Here is an 18,929-nt window from a genome sequence, read left to right on the forward strand (position 1 = left end):
CCTTCATTTTCATTCAGACGTTTCTTCAAAGGCAAAGACGCCTGTCTCAAGCCTTAGTCAAAATTAGTTGCCGTGTCAAAAGAGTCAGCTTGAGTCCAATTCACTATTCCTTACTTTACTTTGTTTCGTCTCCTCTCTGTCAAAAAAAGAACCAAGTCATCAATGAAGAAAAGAGAAAGACTGTGATTGAGCATCATCGGGTAGATGCCAAAGCATCCTCATAATCTCGACAAAGCGAAAGAAAGGGAAAGCAAACTTGATTGACAGTAAGTAGGTTTTAACAACAGCATGTGACTCCATATCCTTGAGGTTTCCTTTGTTTCAAATACGACTCGTTACATTGGCCAATCAAAAGTTTCCATTCAGACACCAGACAAGGGGGCTCAGATAAGAGTGAAACAGGTCTGGAAGCCTTCCTCAGCCTAGCAGCGCCTTTGTCTCGTGCTCGAAAATCCTTGGCCGCCTTAAGTTCCAATCAGATTAACATCACTACACCTTAGTATGAACTACAATCCTGCAAATGGCGATCTGGGCGAGTTACTCCAATTTTCCTCCTATGTCTGGATGTACAGTAAATACTCGGTCCTGTTCGATGGCCATGAACTTGCTGATTGGTCTCTTTTTGTCTGAAATGCGAGTCTTAACGAAGACGACCTTCGGCTACAAAAAAAGATAAGTTGGGTTGTGACCTTTTACCAAATATATGCATTGAAACTTGGAGAACAGTTTTCATTGAAATGACTTGAGAGATGGGATTGAAGTAAATCTCCCCGACAAGGCAATGATACGCCATTTTAGGTCCCATAAGTCACAACTTGTTGAAAGGAACTCCCTTGGGAGCATTAAACTTCTCATCATACGTCAAGTACCCCAGTTAAGCAAAACTACGGCGAAAGGTGCAGCCTTCATGGTATCATCATCCACCCTCAAACCAGACAGAACCCATTCCGGAAAGTAGAGCTCAGAGGATTAGTGATGAAAGTCATTCATTCATGCGAAGAGACCGACTCGAATTGGGGCACGCCCAAATTGGCATGTCCTACCCACCAGTGAAGGTGTTGCACATAAACTCTAATTGAGTTACTCACATATCTATCCCCCAGGTTCCTTACGCCACATTGAAACGAGACATCTTGTCCAGCCACTGTGGACATATTGGATCCCTCGTGCTCAAAGTAGGGCTGGTACTCTTTGAAGACGGATTCGTGGTTACGAAAATGCTCGTATTGACCTGGAACAACGAACAAACATTATTTCATTAGTACTTTCTAGTTTGAGGGGCAGTAATCTATTTCAACCTAGTTGCCTCTAGTGAAGCCTCTAGTGAAGCCTTATATGTTGCTCTAAATAAGCGATTATTCTCTTGGATTGGACATCGAGGTAAAGAAATGATTTTTAGAAATCAAATCAAACAGTATCTGAGATCTAATTATCCAAGAGCGTTTCCAGATTCTGTTTCATTAGCGGATAGGGATCAGATTTACAATTTATAGCATGAATCGGCCATTTGACCAAAGGCTCCGCTTGGGAGTGCCTGCATTGCCCTCCCTCATCTCACGTTCACATATATATTTCTTGCTGCAATTAAAACCCCTTATCAGGCAGTATTTCAAGTATCATGCCTAAGCGGTTGGTGAAAAATGCCACAAAAACTGGAAGTCCGACACAAAAAGGCTCTTTTGTTTGAAGCCATGTAGTATTGCATAAAAAATAAGAGAGAGCCCAGATCTAGTGTCCAATGTACGTAGTAGAAGGAAAGAGGACAGAGCCGGTCTTACATAGTTTGGCTTTCATTCGGGGAGGGTTCTACTGGAAGCAGGTAACATAACCAGTTGTAAAACCATAAAAAGCTTGGCTTTATGGAGTAACTACAGCCAGAAGCAGAGGAGAAGCGGGAAACTGCAGAAAGTATATTTATGCCAAGCCTTGATGGTGCCCCTTGAAATTACAGAAAAACGAGTGGAGAAGCTCAAGAACAGTACGTATGGCATTGCACTACTGGCTAAGGAGCCTAATCTTCACGTGTCTTTATGTGTACAGTACACAGCACATAGTGCCTACCAAGTGTGTACGTGCGTACATACTACAATTGAGTTCCCTTGCATCCCGTCGAGCTCAGGCAATCGGCAGTCTCAAGAGTTCTTGTTAATTCAATCTCACTTCTTCCAGGCTTTTTCCACACTTTGAGACTTGTTCCCAAACTCGTTCTTTCCTCCTTCCTCGTTCCCGTTCCCGTCCTGACTCGTTGGCGGCCCTTTTTGCTGCTTTTTTACTCGTGATCCATCTTCTTTGAAGTAGGAACTCTATGCCCACGAAACAAGCTACCTGCTTCAACGGGTCCTGCTTCACCCCCAAAGCGAAAAGCATCTGAATTGAAGTCCTATTGCGAAAATGGGCTCGCTATTGGGATTGCGGATTTGGATACTGCGGGAACTATACCTTCCACGGTTGACCTGATCGATTTCGACCTTTATTACTGGAGGTCAACCATTGACCAAATTGGATCCCTCCCTTCTATGGGCCACGCTCCATTTTCTTGTCTAACCTTTCGGACCGCTTTGGACAGTCTATCAACCTTTTGGCTTTGGGGAGCTCTTCACCCTTGATTTGTCTTTGCTCGATGACGGCTGATAAAGTCGGCGGTAAAAAATACTCTTAAGACGCCAACGCACGAAGGGAACAATTTCTATTTCAGCTGACGCTTTCTTGAACGCACCAACAAGTGGTAATAAAACAGTTCAAACCATCTGCCCCAAGCGACGATGGTGATTTGCGTGCAACAGAGATGTTCTTGGGTTCGTGGGTTCGATTCCAGCCTCTTACCCAATCCCAGGTCTTGTGGCCTTCAATCTCTAAAAGCGCCTCTACAATCCAGAGTGGGCTTCAAATTATTCAACTTTATGGTAAAATGGTTGATAAATAGTTGTATAAATTATTGAAATATCGATACCAGTTGACCATCTCGAAAATATAGGGTTTTAATGATCTGATTCCAACTCCAAAATAAATACCGCAATTTTGGCTTGATATTATTCTTACCCAGGAAGTATATAAATCATGCATGTCCTAGCATCTGACTGTTTTCAGAAGGCCCTGGTTAATGGCAAGCTTTTAGATGAAACAATGAAGGAACAGTGGTTTTAGAATTTATGAGACTTGCTTCTTTTGCCATTTCTAATGTCAACAATAAAGACCTGGCTCCTTTCAACTTGACTTTGTATCAGTTTCAAAACTGATCTCAAACTCATGATCCATCCAAGGATTGTGAGTTCAATTGCCAATAGATAATTGACGGCTTTTGTTGTCGTCCTTTCCGGGCAAAAAGTGCGCTCGACCTTTGGTGTTTTTGTGGCCTTTTGGCAGTAAATGCCTCTTCTCTTCCACTTGTCTGGCTCTCCCGTCATCTCAGCTTCATTCTTCTTACCTTTACAGTTAAGGACCAAGGGCAAGGCCAGACTGACAAAGACGAAGTAGAGTAATTTCTGCGGCGTGTTTGCCGCCATTTTTCCATAAGAAGACCTCTTACAAAGGCACTCTCTTGGGTCGGACACGTCCAGTCACTCGGCGGTGACCTTTTTCGGCTTTGAAGATTGGATGCTTGGACATTCACTCGACGCACGGGATCCTAAATATTGGCGGAGCTGAAAAAAAAAGTTAAGTAAACTAATGGCATTATTTCATAACACATGAATAAAGCCAACACTGCGTGTACTTTGGGATGGCAAGAAGAGCATATTGGTTTTGTTTCGTGTTGAGGTTTCGAGGTTTCACATGGTCGGTTTATCGATTGGCTTTTACATTGATTCCCGAGTTTTGGCATCATTTAAAGATGGAATATTCTTAAAAGATTAATTTCTTTTTGAAAAAAGTCAGGAGATGTTGATAGGCAATGAACTGCGTGATCAGCGATGTAACAAGTTTCTTATAAAAGGCACGTGAGCCAAAGATGACATTTTGAAAGCAAATTGTAGTTTGAAGTTCCATATTGTCCGCCAATCGAGTGTTTTGAATCCAAAGCTGTTTAAACCCAGTCACGACTTTGGCACCTTAAATTTGCGAAAACTGTGGTCATTCCTCAATTTAAGCAAACTTATGGACAAAAAAAACCTCTCTCAAAAAATCTCTTCCAAGGTTCACATTGACTTCAGAACAAGGGAAATAAATACCCAAACCCTTCAGGCGCCATATAAACAATTGAACTCCCAATAATTGGATATCATCTTCCAAGAAAAATATGGTTGAAAGCTTTTGATAACAGACATTAATCAGCTACTTTTCAAAAATCGTCTGATTGAATTGTTTCGTATGCATTGACCACGTTACAAGATAACTACAATTACCTAATTCCATGGTACCCGTCAAACGAAAGGTTCCGTACCCACAATCCCAAATCACTCTCTTTGATTTTCATGACAACGAAACTCATCCCCCGAATTTTGGCCATACAACCCCGCCATCAGCGATAAAGAAAAAAAAATATAGTCTCAAGTTAACTTTGAAACATCATCAATCTTGACTGAATCGTTCAATGGACCAGAATTTTGAAATATATTATCTTGGTAACCTGAGGACAATCAGGTATAAAGAACATTTTTTTTTTCTCGACCCGAGCCTCTCCTTTCACAATCCAGTGAGTGGTTCATGGATAACGCAACCACAGTGTTTATATCAAGATATTTTTGAACAATGAGGTTCGGTTTTAAGCATCACTTCTCATTCACCGTAGCAATGTCTATAGTTAAACAAAACACTCATTGCTGCATTAATTCAAGGATTCTTTTGAGGCTAGTTCGTTGAAATAAGTTTTTTTCTATCACGTTATGAGATCATAGTCAACAATTTTTTGTGTAATTTTTTTATTCATGCGATAACTTTGATGTGAGCCAAAGGAGTCTTGTTCTCTTTTGTTCTTGGGAACCCACAAGTTTCAACCTTGACCCTTCATTTCCAAGGCTCCCGATGATTCGGGACTTTTCTCTTAATCAAAAATGATAATCTTGACAGGGTTCCCATTTGCCAAATCACTCCCACATCCAGGGGTTGATAATTCTCGTAAACCACATGACTTCTGTGGGAACATCTACTATAATGGCTTCCTCCTTGGAGAAGTCCACAAGGTCGGCCTGGTTGGCCTCCGCCTTATGTATATCATGATCGACAGGTTTATTACTGCGGCTTTGTTCTTCGACTACAAAAGATTGGAGGGCGCTGAAAGCGCACAAGTTCAAAATTGTGTACAGCATATAGAGAGGAACAAGGGTAATGGAATGGGATATTCAGAGCGACCTTTCTTTACACGCACATTTCAAAAGCACTTTCATATGATGTAGAGCTCTGGATCTGTCTCATTTATCCGATCAATTGGCTCGAAAATCTAGATAAGTAGCCCAACCAAGAAGTGCACTCTGGTCCAAATTTATACGCCCATTACCCGATCCACTTGTTTCATGACAAAGACTAGCAGACTTCGTGTGGAAAGAACATCAAGGTCGGCATTGCATTAGATATAGGCTAGAAGACAGTCAGGATAATTGTGTTCGCCAAATTGGGTCAAACAAACTCTTCCCCAGAACAAGAACAAGACATTTGTCTTTGCATCCGTTCAATGTCATTCCAAATTCCAGAAGCTTGCTGCTGTTTTGCAACTTGCGAAAAACTTTCGGTGAACCCATTTCATCAGCCAATAACTGATTAAATTCGCAAAAAACTTGCAATAGCATTCCCAATATTGTTCCATACACGCAAGGCCTTGGCGAACAATGCCTTCACCCCTTCATGAATGAGAGAGAGAAAAAACTTGCCTAAGCTCTTTTAGATTTTAGATTTCCCCTGCAACTTGACAATTTGTGCACATCAGCTGACTCCATCAACGCCTTCGTTGCCTGCACACAACAAAACAAAGATAACGGACAACAAAGGATAAAACGTGACGTGGATTTAAAGTCTCTTTGGCCTTCCTTCATTGATGCCCAAGCTAGTTTGAACACATGGATGGAGAGGAAGGCGACACCCTAATTCTGTCGACTCAAATTCCTTTTTTTTTTGCTTATCATGGAAGTAACATTGCTCATTTTCTTGCATGCCCAAAGTGAATAAAAGAAGGGCTTATGCTTGCTAAATTAAAAAAAAAAATTGCACATTTGACAATTCCATTTATTGTCCTCTGAAATATGAGTGACGAGAAAATTCACAGACCTACCACAACATATTAAACCTTGAACTTCAACAAAATTATACTGATTTAGGAATTGGAACCCTTGTGGCAAAAGCACGAGCCATTTATGTTTCTTTACAGACTCCACGTCAACTAGGCCCCTGTTAGACGCAAAAATGATCTTTTGCCGTGCCTCATCCTTCACGCTACGTGTCATATTAAATGTCTCTTAAAGCGTTCGTGCTGAAGATTTAGCAGAGCTTCTATAGTGTGCCTGCTCAAGGAATGCGGATCATTTAAGTGAATTAAAAGGGGCCCTAAAGTAACAGCCGAGTGTTGGTTTGTTTCAATGAAGATTGTAATGAAGCTTTCCGATGTTACAGTATTTTTCATTGCCTGACCTTTTTAGCAGTGCAATTCTTTCTCGCTAGAAAGCGCTTAAGCCTCGAGACAAAGTGAGACCTTGTGAAATTGAGCGGATATCACTTGTCCTCCCAGCCACTTACAACATTATAAGGTCTTTTTTCTGGCCTTTACCAACACCAACTCTTGTTCCATTGGAGCCTGGAGGCATTCAGAAGACATGGATGGCTTCTGGGTTCTTGAGAGCAATTGTTCCCCTCTTGCAAGGGACACTTTTTTGTGCCAAAAAAAAACCCACACCCACGACAAAATCGACCTTGTCGAAAATGCAATCCTTGTCAGATGATCCCCTAAAGACCGCTAAGGACTTCACCGTCACGAAAAGTTAGTGCTTGAGAGCCAAAAAGTAGCAGAAGTAAGGTCAGGTGGGCATCATGAATATGCAAAGAAGAAGCCTTGGTTGTCCCCATCAAAAAATGAACAAGTGAATGACTTGGCACGCTTTGAACTTTCAAGATGGATGAGACTTTCAAATGCTCGCTCGCCACGAAAAGTGAATAATGGGAACAACACCCATTGTATCATGTCTAGTATTCCCTGAAGACTTGAAAGATGGTGGACTTTTTCATTAAACCACTGGTTACGGAGAAGTATCCCCAATAATAGGGACATTTTAATGAATATTTTATACAACCTTGAAATGGTCAGATTTCATGGGAAGCGACTTTTTGTGCTTTCCTCAAGAATATTGAGTAGGACGTGAAGAGTTTTAAATGTATAGCTCAAATTGAAAGCCCATCGTATCTCATTTGCTTTTCGAAAGGAAATCAAGTTGAGCACAATAAAAAGATGTTTTTTTAAACAGATTATCGGAGAGCCATATGCCATACTACTGAGACTTTCTTGTACCGAGTTCTTTAATTAGAGGTACTCCAAAAAAACAGTCGGAAGAGATCGTACTTTCCGAGCATGTCAAGTAAATAAAGACCTTGTATCCTCGTCTTGTTTGATTCCAACTTATTTTTGAAAATGTTCTCGTTCCTGGGCTGCAGGCTCTCTCCAGATAAAAATGAAAGGCAAAAAATGATCCTATTTTGAAAAAAGGAGATAAAGTGCTGAATTGGCCAAAGGCTCTTTCTTTCGTCAAAAGAATGCTCTACATCTGTCACTACGGGCAATTCAAAGCGTCGACAAGTAAGAGCCTCTCGATCTCAGTAGGTTGCTATGGGTTAGACACATCTAATGTCCATGCTTCTGTACTATGGTTAAATATTCAAATTTTCTGCCACAAAAAGAAGTATTCATGTTGGATCCGATGCATGTTCAATTTGAAGTCATCCAGAGCGTTTTGATACTCTTAAAATAAGAATAAAAAAGATGATGCTCAAACACACACATATTACTTTTCTTTTCTTCCTAGGTTGGAAACAATGCGTTTACCTGGTTCCTTTCGTTTCCTTTCTACAGGCTCGTGATCACATTAAAGTTGAAATCCGAGCGTTTGGCTCCCATGAGCCCATTCTTCATGGTTGTGCTTCAATAAACAATGGGCCTTGATTTGAAGCCTGCTGACCTTATTTGTGACCAAGCGAGTGAATGCGAAAAGGGAACGGAAGAGGAGCAGAATTCAGCAATGCTCAATATTTCTCCTCATTCGCATTCGGCAGACCAGAGTACAAAAGAAAACTTGTCCATATATAACCAAGAGAAGCTCTCTCCAGATCTCAAGATGGCATCCAGAAATCCCTGGTTGGTGTGGCTCTGGGTCCAATTCTCGATCTTGAGTGATACATGACTTGCCATCCTCAAGGTGACAGGGCGCAATTCCTATTCGTCTGCCAAATCCGTGTTTAAGTCCCCTTCCTTGGGCCCCTTCTTGGCGGCTTGGAATCCGTTTTTGTGCTTGTGTGGGAGTGAGTGTGGGTGTGCTAGGGGAGGGGAGACAGAGAATGGCGAAGGAAAAACGTTGTTTGCTTCTCTTAGGCCTTATTATTAACGATCAAAACCAACCATGATCCTCCTTTGCCTTGGGGGAACAAAAAGGGATCAGTTGGGCTCCGTGCACATTTTTCGGAATCTCTTTTCCAGACAAGAAAGCATTGAAATGGGATAAATTCCCAAATCTACACATGATTAGGAAGCCTTCGGTGTCGTAACGATGAATTAAGAAAGTCCCCAAAGAGTCAGGAAGATCACTATTTACAGCCATAAATCACTGGAGCCAGACTCATTTCCCGGAAAATGGAGCGGACTCCGAATCACTTTCCATTCCGAGAGAGGAAAGTGAGCGTCCATAGTAAATAGAAAAAATGCAGTCTTTTTGTAAAAAGACGGCTCTCTATTTGGACCTTTCGAAGTGCTTCAAGAAGGGCAATGTCGTATTCTCAAAGGGGGAAAATGTGATCTCTTATGACTAGGCTTACTTGAAATTTTTTAGAGCAAAACATCTGTCAATATTTCTGAGTTTTGTCACGTTATGGTTGGGCCATTGTGAGAAAAAAAACGATTTTCATGATGGCAAGAAGCTTTTCTAGGAATCGTACATTAAGAATCTTCTACTTTCAGATATGGATTGGATAATAAGGGCATTTATTTGCAACGTCAGATAGCCCAAAGAAAACGGGAAGACACTAGGTAGATTGCTAAATAAACTACTGGTGACGTGCCAAGAAAGTGATTTCTTTTCCGGACATTATGTGACCCAGATCAATAATTATGCAAAAGATTTTGAGAAAAATTGCCAAAAACAACGCAAACGCATTATAATTCAATCAAGAGGAATCTGCCATATCGGCCCTTAATTTGGTAGAGGCTGACTCACAAAGCGCCCTCTGAAGTGCAGAACGTAAACCATATTTCGAGCAGGGTAAGGGGTTATGGGAATGAAAAAAACATGAGAGATACGTTCATCCCACAATTAAGATTATTGCAATTAGATATAAACTAATGAAACGGTTCCCACCTCTTTAACTTTCTCATGTATCATGAGGAAGTCTCATGAACCCTGCATTAATTAAGTTCAGCATCACGTTCAAATGCATGAAATTCATGAAAGAGATAGGGTGATCATTTAGCATCTCGGAATTTTATCTGCATACTCAGGTTTTGATTCTGGTTAATTAAAATTTCTGGTTAATACCGGCAAATGTCTCTTCCTTCAGGTCTCTAAACGGACAAAATTATATAGGCAGAGACAACCTGCCAGCGTCTGTCTATACGTTCTGAGATGCGTATGAATTATAAGTCAAATACTTTGGGAACACATAAATATTAATGCGAGACATTTGTTCGTAATTGGGCACTTTTCAAAACCACGAATGGCAGCTTCTTGTCCAACACAGGAGAAAAAATATGTTGTTCCAAAAACTTCGAGTGTTCTTATGAATTCGTCACTCCTAGAATGAGATGAGCCAAGGTTGTTTTCTTTCATTACGTCTATGACTTCAGTGGAAATATGTCCATTTAACAACAGATCTCGTCCCCCTTTCTTCTTCTTTCAGGTCTGTACATTTCTGTTCGTATCCTTGTCTTTTATTTTCCGAGTTCAGGGGAAAATACAGCCGTCCATTTCAACAGTCCAAAACCGTTTGGCTTTGGAAGTGAACTTAGTGTACCTCCGGGCAAACATGACAAGATGCTTTTCATGAGCCGGAGAACACTTTTAAGACCAAGACCAGTTTCTCAGTTCTTAGCCTGGGACCCAGTGCACACAATTCACCAGTTGTCTGTCCTCTATCCTCCAATCCTCCATCCTCCGTCCTCGCACGTAGTTTATGGAGGCTAGAGACCGAGGGAGACACACACCAGAAGCGAAGCATCCGCATTCATTCCGGAACTTTCCATTGAAGTTCAAGATCTTAGAAAGATTAGAATTTGAGCAACGTAAAACTGATTGTAGCTGGGAGTCACAATTTTCGAATGTTTTGAGAACGAAGGGATAGATTTCATCTTTGGAACCCTTGAGTGTACCTTCGAGAGCCTCTTTGAAGGGCTTATACCTCGTCTTCGTCGTCGTCGTCGTCGTTGCCGTCTTAGTATTATTACTTTGGCAAAGAGGTTTGGATATCAACAAAGGCACAGAAGATTTTCTACTAGGGATCACCGCCAAAGTAAACATTCTTGGGCTCAAAAAAGGACCTTCGACCTTCATTTGATATTCTACAGGATTCAAGCAAATATATGAAAACCAACTTGCAGTCAAAGGAAGATTGAAGCCTCAAAGAATGACAATGCTGCCGATCCGGACGACAGAGTCCAAATGAGTGTAAGACTTACTTACAGTGAGTGGTTGAATTTATTTCATGAGACAAGGCTCAACAAGTGAATGCAAAATGGCATACAGCTTTTTCTTGCAATTTATTCCGGTTAGAGTAATATATGAACCAACTTTACAATCTGCAATTTTTTGCCAAAAATAATCGACCAGAAACCGCCACCTTAAGGCTGAAACTTTGCAATTTTACAACAATTGTCAAGCTTGCGTCTCTCACCTTTGCATTTAGTAAATCCTCAAAATGGCCAAGTGTGGCCCGTGTGTTGAGAAGGTTGATACGTTTCATGGATAGTCAATAGCGAGGTTGCCAAAGTTTGTCTCATTCGCTTTGTTTATTGGTCGCAAACCCCTAGATATCTAGAGCGAAGCACTCAGTTATCCTCACCTTTGCAGGAATTGAGCTTTGATTCCATTCCGTGAGTTTTCCCTCGTTTCGGGCAAAACCATAGCGGAGAAGTAGAGAAAACGAGCCAGCTTTCTTGCCCCCTCTTCGCTCTTCGTGAACCCCTTTTCCATTTTCTATTAGCAATTTCAGGATTAGAAGACATGAACATTTCCACCGCCTTAACTCTTTCAAGAATGCACACAAAGAGTCAAATTAATGATGAAAGTTGGAGGGCATTGGCGAATATTGTCCGCTCAAGATGTCTGAAGTAGCTACCAGTGCTACTAATACGTACTCCTCGTAGTTTGGACTCGTTGAAAACACACCAAAATTCACGTTCAGACCTTTGGCTCCATATCCAACAGAACTTGAGCTAATGTCGCTTGAAAAGAGCCATTTATTACACTCTGATCTAAGCAAAGCTCATTTAATAAATAAGACAGGAAGGAAGTTTGACGACTCTTTTGCAGCCTCAAGTTCAAAAAGTTGTATCGAAATACTCGTGTGTCTAACTTTATTGAGACTTCAGGGATTTTTGATTTGAAAGCTAATGAACTGATTCGGCCCATGAAATATCTAATATCATATTTCTTGTAACGATTAAAAGACAATTAGTTCTTTTGCAATAGGCAAGTATAATTTGAAGATGAAATTAATTGTTTTAATGAAAATATTAGATACCCAAAACTTGATGGAGGCAAACCTCACGAGATTTTAGATTGTAAAAACTTGAACAACGGCCATATTTCGAACTTGTTTCTTACGGTACTAGATTTGAATTATACGAATAAAATTTCTATACCTCTTGTGTTTCTCAAACCCCAATTATTAGTCGGTACTTAAGGACGCAATTAAATGCGCTTACTTCCTTATCCTAAATAAAAGTTTCACTTCGGTTTCTCAAAGTTGTGTTAACTCCGGTTTCCCTAATCGTTTTGTATTGAACTGCAGCGTCAAAAATTACGTGGGTAGAATGCTCTGACCTCTTGAACTAATTTGTGAATGTTTGTGCCCCTCATTAAAGAAAAAAACAGCTTTGCTGTTGTTATGTCAAAGCTCAAGCTGCAGTCTTTAAATGAGGACCCCTTGAAAGTTTGTTAAACAAGTCATTAGTACGGTTGACGAATTGAAGATGGGATTCCATGGCCGATTACAACAGTAAAAACAGGATAAGTGTTTTGAAAGAGATTTCTCTTAGGGGATTTCACCTATTCGAGGTAATAAAAAAACATTGAAAATGCAATCACGAAGTAAGTTGAGCCAAGTTAGACATCAAAGACAATAACCTATTCATAGCCTGAGTTTATTATTCCAACAGGAGTTTCTTCTGCAATAAAAAATCGCTCTAAAATTCGCCAGTATCTCAGATACTCGGCCATAAGTTCTAGGATAATGAAGGGGCAATTGCATTGATAGACTCGTTGGCAATCCTTGTCCGCGTATGCTTCAATACTTTAGAAGGTCCTATGAACTCATTCTCTTTGGCGATCCAAATTGATATCCGCTTGATATACTTCGTTTGGCCCAATCAATAATCAATGCGCATGCAGGAAAGATACAGACGTAAAAATATTCATCAATGTTCGCTTCTTTAAATAGGGTAACACTCTCTGCCAAACAAAATAACTAAGCAACTTGCAGCGTTTCTCGTCGAATTGTATGGACCAAGAATAATTTTCAAGAAACCTCAATGTAAATATCTCCAGACTTTTATCTATGGTACTCGTAATAAGCCCATCGGTTTTATTGTCAAGGCAGACAAACCTTTTTGTGACTGGTTAAACAGACGGCATCTCGTCATTTTACAGGGTTAGGCGCATTTCACAATTGCACAATTTCCAACGGCAATGATGTGACATGAGAGACCATTCTTATGTATGGAAACTTCATGCTATACATTTTCAATGTTAAAGAATCACAAGAAAACTTGACAAGTCGGGTCAAAAATCAATATATATAAGACCATATATCTTTCGAATAAATTTAACCTTTGACAGTTCAATGTATTAGGAAATGTTCACAATAAGATGAGACAGCAATTGATCGGTTAATATTTCTTTCTAACGTTCATGAAATCGTAACGCATGATAGCACCTAACCCTGTAACTCTAAACTTCAAGTTGATTCAAGAACCTCGTCGATTGAATGCGGCTTTTAAGTCTGAGTTTGAGGCCTTTTCCTTGGGCCAGTCTCTTCCGAACTCTTTTCTGACTCCCAAGGCTAAACTTAACATCTTGTCGCAAAACACTCAGTCTCCTAAAAAGTACCAGGAAAGTCTAAGACCAATTTGACCAGCTTTGAGATCGCCAGGGGCCCAAAAAAGTTTACTGAAAAAATTGCACTTTTTCTTCATAGGAAACCTGTAGCCTGCCTGGGCTTTGTTAGGAGGGACGCGGTTTTGCTTTTAACTCGGAAAAGAGATGGTTTATATATAAAAACCTCCTGGTTGATAGAATATCTTAGGTGAGAATTAGTGCAAGTTTCAAATTTCCCCAGTCTCAAAACTCTAAACTGATGTTCAATCCCAAATGCATGGCCAAGTTTAGATGAGACTTAATTCAATACTGGTTAAGGTAACTTTGAGAAGTTTGTTAACTCAAGGGCGACTTTATGGTGACGTCATGCTAGGTTGGATGTGCGATTGCCAAGCTTGTCAAAAATTCAAATATTACTAAATCAGTTTGAAGTGTCCGCATTTGTACGTTGAATTTGTTTTGTTTGCCAAGAAAGCACAATTGTTGTAAGTTTAATATATTCGTATATGTAGTTGCATATACGACACAAAACAGTGTTGCGTGTGGTATTTTTCGGAAATAAGGAAGTCCCACATTGCAGTTTTGGTTCAGAGCTATCATAAATGTTTGTGACATGCGTTAAAGACAACTCATTCCCCATTATCACCATGATCATGCAGATCGTGCCAATCCTGGAAACAACGATTTACCGGCTAGTGAAGTAGGTCTTCTCATCTTTCTTTTGGATTCATTCCAAGTCTATTTTCTTGGCCGGGGCCAATATCTACAAGTTTACTCACCCACGAGGATGAGAGTGTGCCAAAAATCAATTGGAATCTGTGTTCGATATCTTATCGCTCATTCTGTTCCCGTACAGTTCGCACCAATTTGTGGAACACAACGCACTTCACCGTTTACCGTGAGTCAAAGCCACTTTCCACCTTCTGCATTCAGCTGAGGCGATTGACAACTGAGCTTACTAAAGCTGGTCCCAGTTCCACGGTGGTTCCATTTGTCCACCTGGCAGTCCCCTTGGGCTCCGACAAGACCTTTGGCGCTCCGTTCCCCAGCGAACGAAAGAAATTTGGAACACGGTGAAGAATGACGGGACCTCGCCCGTCGAAAGCTTTTAAGGCTCGCTCGCTCACTCAATTTCCCCGTTGGAGCAAGTACTACATGCTGTTCCGTAGACGGGGAAATGGCGAGCAAAAACGAGGTGAAAACCAGCCTGTCTTAGAATTACGGTCGATAAGAAAAAAAGAGGAACGGTCAAATACTTTGCAGATACTGGCCAATAGAAGAAAGATGTGGAGAAGGTAGTTTTTCCATTAACAAGTCACAGTTGGAGTTGGAGAAATGAGGCCGAATACGGAAATCGATTGGGTTGTTGGTGAGAGGAGCATCGAGGCCAAAGTGTGAAGAATTGCCATTGTTTTGGAAACGATGGATGGAGGTGAACTACATAGGTTACCAGAGGAGGGAAACAACTCCGATACTTCAAAAGTCTTACCTTTAACCACAGTCTCAGATGCTTTTATTAGCTCTTCTCTGATTTTTTCTTTTTCTAATTGTCATTCGGAAGATCCTTGTGTTCAAATCCTCTAATAGATATGCTTCGTTCAAACTTTTTCAAGCCGGTTTGAACCACTGGCAGCACTTTTACATGAAATTGGAAAACATCGTTTAAAAGATTCAGCACCGTGAGTAAAGTGACAGAGAGTCCAGTGACATACGTTCTGCGTAAGTGACCTGTTATGAGAAGTTCGAAAGGTCTGGAATCTATCGACACCGTATGATAAGGTAGGTAACTCAAGGGTACAATTTGGATATTGTACATTCCTATCAAGACATCAATCTTGTTCTTTGTATCATCATTTTCCCCTGAAATCTAACTTGTTATCGTGTTCGCGGTTTTAACTAATGCAAGAGAATTGTTCTTGAATTGGTACCTCTATTTCGCCCTAAAACTTCAATTTGATGGTCAAAACGTACATCCAAAACTCTCCACAATCACCAATATTTGGTCCACCTTTAAGTTATTATTTTTAGCACATGAAATCAATAAGTGGCCCGTCAAACCTTTTTCAAAACTGTTCACATCTTGATTGGCCGTGTCTTATTTTATGGCGCTCAAAACAAATTGGGGTCCTATAGTCATCGTTGCAAATTTGCACATTTGTCTCATAATGAACAATGGGGCTCCCAGAAAAAGGGAGAGAGAAGCGAATAAAAAAAAAATGCAAACGAAAACCCTTTGGAATGCAAGAATTTGAAGCATCTTCTTTTGCCAGAAGTAAGGCATTATCACATCGTGTCAAGTACAAAATAGTCCAGGTATGCTCGCTCAGAAGAGGCGCATTTCACTTTGAAACAATGCGGAAACACCGAGGGAAATCAAGGCCGTTTGCACTTCCCGAAGTTGAAAATATCTATCTCATTTTGGCATAGTGTATAGCCACGGCTGTTGGATCGGAGAAGTATCCTTTCTTTGGGATCTGATGGCCTTGACTTTAGCATTCTACCGGTTAAGGAACAGAAGATGCACCCTTTAGACCATGATCAGAATCCTTCTGTTGGCTGACATTTAGCCGATTCAAGGGTTGAAATTCTTCACGGATTTCACGTTTGGGATGACCAGGAAAAGATTGATATTGATGGGCGGCAAATGCCAAAGGCCTTGGCAACGAACGAGAGATGAAACATTTTGTATAAGTGTTGAAAATTCAGAAAGTTGTAGAACCGCTTGAAAGGTTGAGTGAATCATCCATATTCTTGCGTGGCGGAACATTGTCTACTTCTTCTGGTCTTTTCCTTTTCCAGCCTTTTTCATGCAGACCATCTCGAGATTTTTGCGTGTTAACCGTTCACGAGGAATGTGATCTTCGACAGGGATTCTTTTCACTTCAACATAACCGTTCCGGATATACCAAGGAAACAAATCGGCTCGACAAGAGACCACCCAAACCACTGAAGTTGGGGCCAAACTTTCGGCAAACGTTAGGAGCATCTTTCCCATTCCTTTTCCCTGAAAATTGAGAGAGAAAATTGATACTCGATAGTAGTTGCTTGAAATAAGACCTTTACTTGAATTTAATTGAAAAAAATGCAAGAAAAGTAAAATCCGAAATGGCATAAGAAATCACACCTTCGAATGGATGTATAAATCCTTTAAATTTGACATTGTGATAGATAGTCATGCAATTATAAGTCTCTTATCTCCTCGACGTGGGCCTCTCCGAATATGGCATGCCCACAACAAAGCCGCCATGAACAACTCAATCTGACACAAAATACCTCGCAACAAGTTTGGATAGCTTTTGCTTTTAATCTATTTCCAGTGATCATGACTTACTTTAATCGATTTTCGAACTGCGATGGGCCCAATATCGACTTCCTCTTTTTCCACCACCGCCACTAACACGCCCACCACTTGTTCAGTCTCATCCTTGAGGACCCAAGTGGCTTCCAATTTGGCCGCGGCCTCGTCCAAGCTCCGAAAGCGAGTGACGTTTTTAAAAGCCAAGTGCTCATTGCCGCTTTCGACTTGGTAAGCTTCATTGACCACGTCAAAAATGGATTGGACATCAGACGCTTCAGCCTTGCTAATAAGTAATAACACGGTGTGTTTTTAATTTGAGATTTGTGATACCCATATTTTTGGGAAATAACTACTATCATTTACCTGATTTGCATGATGAAGGATTGGAAACAAACTGAATTATCTTGTGAATACGGTATGTTCGTGTATCGTTGACTTTGTTTACTGATCCACCTGTTTTGGATGAAAAGCCCGTGCTTCAGAGCAAGTTGGGGGAGATTATGTAACGAAACGATAAGATGCACACCATGTGATGCATGTTACACACCAGCAGCCCAAAAGTTTTCATCAGCATGCTTATTTCACGCACTGAACTGAAGTCAAGGATTCTGTGGACTTGTTCTTAAAACTTTGATTTGTGCCTTTGAAAGAGTCTAAGTGATGTCCAAAACTTGAATGCCAAGTTGACGAAAACATACTTGCGCTCTTTTGGAGTTAACAGTTCGTTACAGAAGAGAAATTATGTGCATGATCATTTATCATATGATCATATAGCTCACATAGTGACTAGATTTCGCATTGGACCGGCATCAGTGCAGAGAAAAATTGACTGTGCGTCAGCGGTTCTGTACACTAAAAAAGATAGGGATAATTTCAATCCCAGGGTCTTCTACGAACGAAGTGAAGTGGTAAATGTACTCAAAACCAGGCCGTACTTGCCGCCTGAGTCACTAGGCAATGTGCCACTTGATGAAGGACAGGGATCGTCATTGTTCTCGCGATATGTAAAGTCTGGTCATTCTATGGTCTAGGCATAGACCCCTCAACGGGGACTACGAACAAACCGTTTACCAAATAATTGTCTTGCTTTCAGTCAGTCAAATAAGAAAATAGACGCAAGAGCTCTGCATTGACTTATCTAACTCATCCATTCTGATAGTGTTAACCATTAATTTCCAGATCTTCTACCTAGTGAGAACAGTATTTTGGTCTAGCAAAAGCAATTTTTATTTTAGTAATTGGCATACTTCCGCTCTCTTTAGAGTCCTTGCAACAACTTGCTAGGTTTTTCCTTTGCCGACGGATGCTCCCGGCATTATCTGATTCGTTAGTCAATGCAAGGACACCAAAGCAGAGTCCCTGGTCATTGGCACCTTTTATTACGATGCTCTCATTGCTTGAACTGTTAATGCCAGATGTTTTCCGGGTGCGAAAATAGTCCACTCATGCTCGCCATCTAGCACATCACAAACAGCCAAATGAAATAAAGATCATTTCAAAATTATACATATATAACAATTTTTGTCAAAAACACTTTTAAGGATCAATTTGGTCTGTCTGAAGGAAATATACATATAGTAAAAAGCAAACTCGACATTGATCAAGATTTGCATTTAACCTAAATGAGTCTTCTATCGTCTGAGGCTTTTTGTAGATTACTCAATCAGTTATCATTTACGACAACTCATCAAATGAAATACGATCTAATATCTTTACAAGAACTTTCTTTATAGGCACAATGCCGGGATATGTTTATTACCTTTCAGACTTTATGTAAAATTTGGTCTACCAACGAATTTGAGTTGGCAGACCGAGCTAGTCCTTGAATGTAGGGTTGATCTGGAATGCTATCTAAAAATTTGTCTTAGGCTGACTTAAAAGATGCTACCGGATCAACAAGGCTTACGTATTCCCTACGAATATGAGAGGGAAGCAAATTAAACATTGAAGGAGCCCGAGAATGAAGAGATGTGGACTTCATTAATCGAACTAGCCTGGATGCTCGAGGGCTTGAAGGTGCTCTCAAAACGCACATTAAACCTCTGCGGGTCACTAGAAATGACCCTATATCCTGGGTTGGGACAAAGCTCATGGATACTTTTGAAGACGTACAGTATCAGATACCTTTCGTACCTTCTCTGAACACTGTACAGTCCCAACTTTTTTAGCCTCTCCCAATATGAGAGCTCTCTCAATCCTGT

The 18,929-nt window shown here is 40.6% G+C and overlaps 2 protein-coding genes across 3 annotated transcripts in view; both read right to left on the reverse strand.

Moving 5' to 3' along the window:
* LOC131879863 (zwei Ig domain protein zig-8-like) overlaps window positions 1-14,492 on the reverse strand; it is a 39,922-nt gene extending 25,430 nt beyond the window's left edge. The window contains exons 1-3 of one of the 2 annotated variants that reach the window (XM_059226316.1): window positions 14,210-14,492; window positions 3,425-3,641; window positions 1,089-1,231 (exon numbers count right to left, since the gene is read on the reverse strand). In XM_059226316.1, the coding sequence (XP_059082299.1) occupies window positions 1,089-1,231; window positions 3,425-3,503 (222 nt within the window). In that variant the 5' untranslated portion in view covers window positions 3,504-3,641; window positions 14,210-14,492. Of the gene's footprint in view, window positions 1-1,088; window positions 1,232-3,424; window positions 3,652-14,209 lie in introns of those variants that run through there. The other variant, XM_059226317.1, reaches the window with a different exon arrangement.
* An 848-nt stretch (window positions 14,493-15,340) lies between these two features.
* Window positions 15,341-17,234, reverse strand: LOC131879530 (uncharacterized). The gene is made up of 3 exons (XM_059225880.1): window positions 17,092-17,234; window positions 16,762-17,011; window positions 15,341-16,434 (listed from the first exon to the last, which is right to left on the reverse strand). Exons 1-3 carry the CDS (start codon window positions 17,100-17,102, stop codon window positions 16,201-16,203), a joined length of 495 nt encoding a protein of 164 aa, XP_059081863.1. The 5' UTR covers window positions 17,103-17,234; the 3' UTR covers window positions 15,341-16,200.
* Window positions 17,235-18,929: the final 1,695 nt, after the last annotated feature.

This window comes from Tigriopus californicus, chromosome 4, assembly GCF_007210705.1.
Source record: "Tigriopus californicus strain San Diego chromosome 4, Tcal_SD_v2.1, whole genome shotgun sequence".
Taxonomy (NCBI): Eukaryota; Metazoa; Arthropoda; class Copepoda; order Harpacticoida; family Harpacticidae; genus Tigriopus; species Tigriopus californicus.